Source organism: Nanorana parkeri, unplaced genomic scaffold (assembly GCF_000935625.1).
Source record: "Nanorana parkeri isolate BGI_ZX_2015 unplaced genomic scaffold, ASM93562v1 scaffold171, whole genome shotgun sequence".
Taxonomy (NCBI): domain Eukaryota; kingdom Metazoa; phylum Chordata; class Amphibia; order Anura; family Dicroglossidae; genus Nanorana; species Nanorana parkeri.
In genome coordinates, this window is record NW_017306439.1 from 418,527 (window position 1) to 421,808 (window position 3,282).

Genomic DNA, 3,282 nt, shown 5'->3' on the forward strand with positions numbered 1-3,282 from the left:
ACTTAGATTCAATTAGTGAAAGTGGTGTGAATCCAGGGTGGGATTAGAGAGATTCACACAACTTTCACCAATTTTGCAATAGCATTCATTTGGAAAAATGGGTGAATCATAGGTGAAAGATGTATGAATCCTGGGTAAGAGACTCACACAACTTTATGGTGACAACACTCTCTCCCTATTCAGACACTTCCTGTTATAGGGTGACAATGCTCTGTCCTTGTTCAGGCGCTTCCTGTTATAGGATGACAACACTCTGTCCTTGTTCAGACACTTCCTGTTATAGGGTGACAACGCTCTGTCCTTGTTCAGTCACTTCCTGTTATAGGGTGACAACGCTCTGTCCTTATTCAGACACTTCCTGTTATAGGGTGACAACGCTCTGTCCTTGTTCAGTCACTTCCTGTTATAGGGTGACAATGCTCTGTCCCTGTCTTCCAATTGCTCTCCTGGGTTGTCACACGGGCTTCCGATGGGGACTACAAGTGCCTGCACACAATACACAGACACGATCCACTGTTGTCACCATCAGGAAACCCGCCCTGAGAAGTGTCATGCAGCCATCGCCGGAGTCATGTAGACAGGAAGTGGCAGCGAAGAGGCTGCAGGAGATCAGAGGGAGGATTATTTCGGACACACAATGAAGGGGAATCTCCCCGGGTGTATTTTCAGACGTCGGACGTTCGGGGACAGGAAGTAGAAGGAACTTTGTAGTAGGAATGCTTCCTGTGGAGACGCCACGCTCGCAGCACCTGGACGGCTTATAAATCGGCGGCATCACGCGGTCCGGCCGCCATCTTCTAATCCCCCTAATGTGACCCAAAATAGAGACGCCCATAAAAGTGTCACTATGAGCCGCCGAACGCCGACCTCACCTCCCGTAAAACGTGTCGCTGCAGATCGCACGTCTCCACCGAGATCCCGGCAACGCACGCCGCGGGAATTCATCCTACCCAACATGTGTGCTGGAGTCCAAGACTCAGCCAGCCCCCGCCACCAGAGACCATGTACCCCGACATTCCCACACACCCATCTCCTGCAGCCACTTCCTGTCCACATGCACTACAGCGATGGCTGCCATGACACTTCTCAGGGCGGGTTTCCTGATGGTGACAACAGTGGACCGTGCCTGTGTAATGTGTGCTGAAATGGCAGTGTGAAGATCATGTGACAAGCTGACAACGCAGGGGCAGAAGTGGTAAACACGACAGAGCGTTGTCACCCTATAACAGGAAGTGTCTGAACAAGGACAGAGCATTGTCACCCTATAACAGGAAGTGTCTGAACAAGGACAGAGCGTTGTCACCCTATAACAGGAAGTGTCTGTACAGGGACAGAGTGTTGTCACCCCATAACAGGAAGTGGGGGGTTAGGATGCACACGTCGGGGAACCCCCATACATGATCTGTACACACATCGGGAGCCACCATAGAACACGGGAACCCCCCCATACATGATCAGCACACATCGGGGACCCCCATACATGATCTGCACACATTGGGGGCCCCATATATGATCTGTGCCCCCCATACATGATCTTTACACACATCGGGGCCCCCATACATGATCTGTGCACACATCGGGGCCCCCATACATGATCTGTGCACACATCGGGGCCCCCATACATGATCTGTGCACACATCGGGGCCCCCATACATGATCTGTGCACACATCGGGGCCCCCATACATGATCTGTGCACACATCGGGAGCCACCATAGAACACGGACCCCCCATACATGATCTGCGCACATCGGGGACCCCCAGCCCCATACATGATCTGTGCACACATCAGGGGCCCCCATACATGATCCGTGCACACATCGGGGGGCCCCCATATCACATGGGGACCCTATATTCGCACCGATCCAACCCATCCGCAGATCACACACTTGCTGAAGCCGAACTCCGACTCCATGGGGCGGCTCCGGACACTTTAAGGGGCGGGGCCGCACACTCAGGTTACCGCCCCTCATGATTACACCGGGGGCGTGTCTGGGCGCGGAGGACTCCCGCGGCCAACCTGCTATTGGCTGAGCTCGGTATTAAACAGGACACGCCCCCCGGGGGCGGGGGTGAAGCGGACGGCTGGTGAAGCGGTCGCTCAGTGTAATCCCGGCGCTCGGAGGAGCGGGATCATAGCGGCGGCTGTGTAAGCCGGGAGCCGGGGGGGAAAGAACCGTCCATGGACCCTGGCAGGATTGTACGCAGAGATCGGTGATGGCCAGTTTGGATACCTGAGGGGGCCATCAGATCGGAATGGAGGCTGTGCGGGGGCTGCTCGGGCTGCTCATCGCCCTGTGCCGGGTGTGTGCTCTGCTCGGGAAGAACCTGGAGCCGGTCACCTGGAACACCCAGAACCTCCGGTAAGGATCCGATCGCAGGAGCTGTCCGGTACTGTCAGGATATACCAGGGATCCGACTTACACCTACACGGAGCAATCTTCATCGCATGGTCTGTGTGCGCTGTGCTGCTGCATAGGGGCCCCTCCTGGGACATGGGGCCCCTTGGATGTGGCTCAGGTGGGGGTGCTGGGACCCTTCTTGCTGTCACTTAGACCCGGATTTGAAGTGGAGACCTTTCCAATGATGACGTCCCAACTGGGACCCCTGACTGGAATATCCCAATGGATTATCTGCCCCATTCCTTGGGCCACCGACCCAACTGGGAGAGTTCAGGGGGTGGAAGAGTCCGGATCTGTCCATCGGGGATATAGGATTGTTCCTGGATGGTAGTTCAATACGGGGGCCAAAAATTGTCCTTACAGGGGCCCCTTGGTGACTCCAGGCTTATGATTACCTTCCATGATCTATCCCTAATTCTTATATATGAGGACCCTAAAAATTGTCCTTACAGGGCCCCTTGGTGACTCCGGGCTGATTCCCTTTCCTGATCTATCCCTATTTCATATATATGAGGACCCTAAACATTGTACAGGGGCCCTGGGGGACTCTGGGCTGATTCCCTTCCCTGATCTATCCCTAATTCTTGTATATAAGGGGCCCCCAAAATGTTCCTTTTTGGGCCCCTTGGTTACTCCCGGCTTAAGATTCCCTTTCCTGATCTATACCTAATTCTTATATATGAGGGCCCCAAAAACTGTCCTTACAGGGGCCCTGGGGGACTCTGGGCTGATTTATCTTTTCTCTGATCTCTTGTATATCTTGTATTCGTATCTCTGTAGTTTTTTTGGGGGGCCAAGAATTGTCCTTAGTGGGGCCCTTTGGTGACTTGAGCTTATGATTCCCTTCCCTGATCTCTCTGTAATAATTATTGGGGGGGGGGG

At 54.0% G+C, this 3,282-nt stretch overlaps 1 protein-coding gene across 1 annotated transcript in view; it reads left to right on the forward strand.

Annotated features, from left to right (window-relative positions):
* Positions 1 to 2,170: 2,170 nt before the first annotated feature.
* The window catches only part of EFNB1 (ephrin B1), a 65,867-nt gene continuing 64,755 nt past the window's right edge, over positions 2,171 to 3,282 (forward strand). Inside the window, exon 1 of the mRNA XM_018554749.1 lies at positions 2,171 to 2,361. Coding sequence (XP_018410251.1) covers positions 2,255 to 2,361 — 107 coding nt within the window. The 5' untranslated portion in view covers positions 2,171 to 2,254. The remainder of the gene's footprint in view (positions 2,362 to 3,282) is intronic.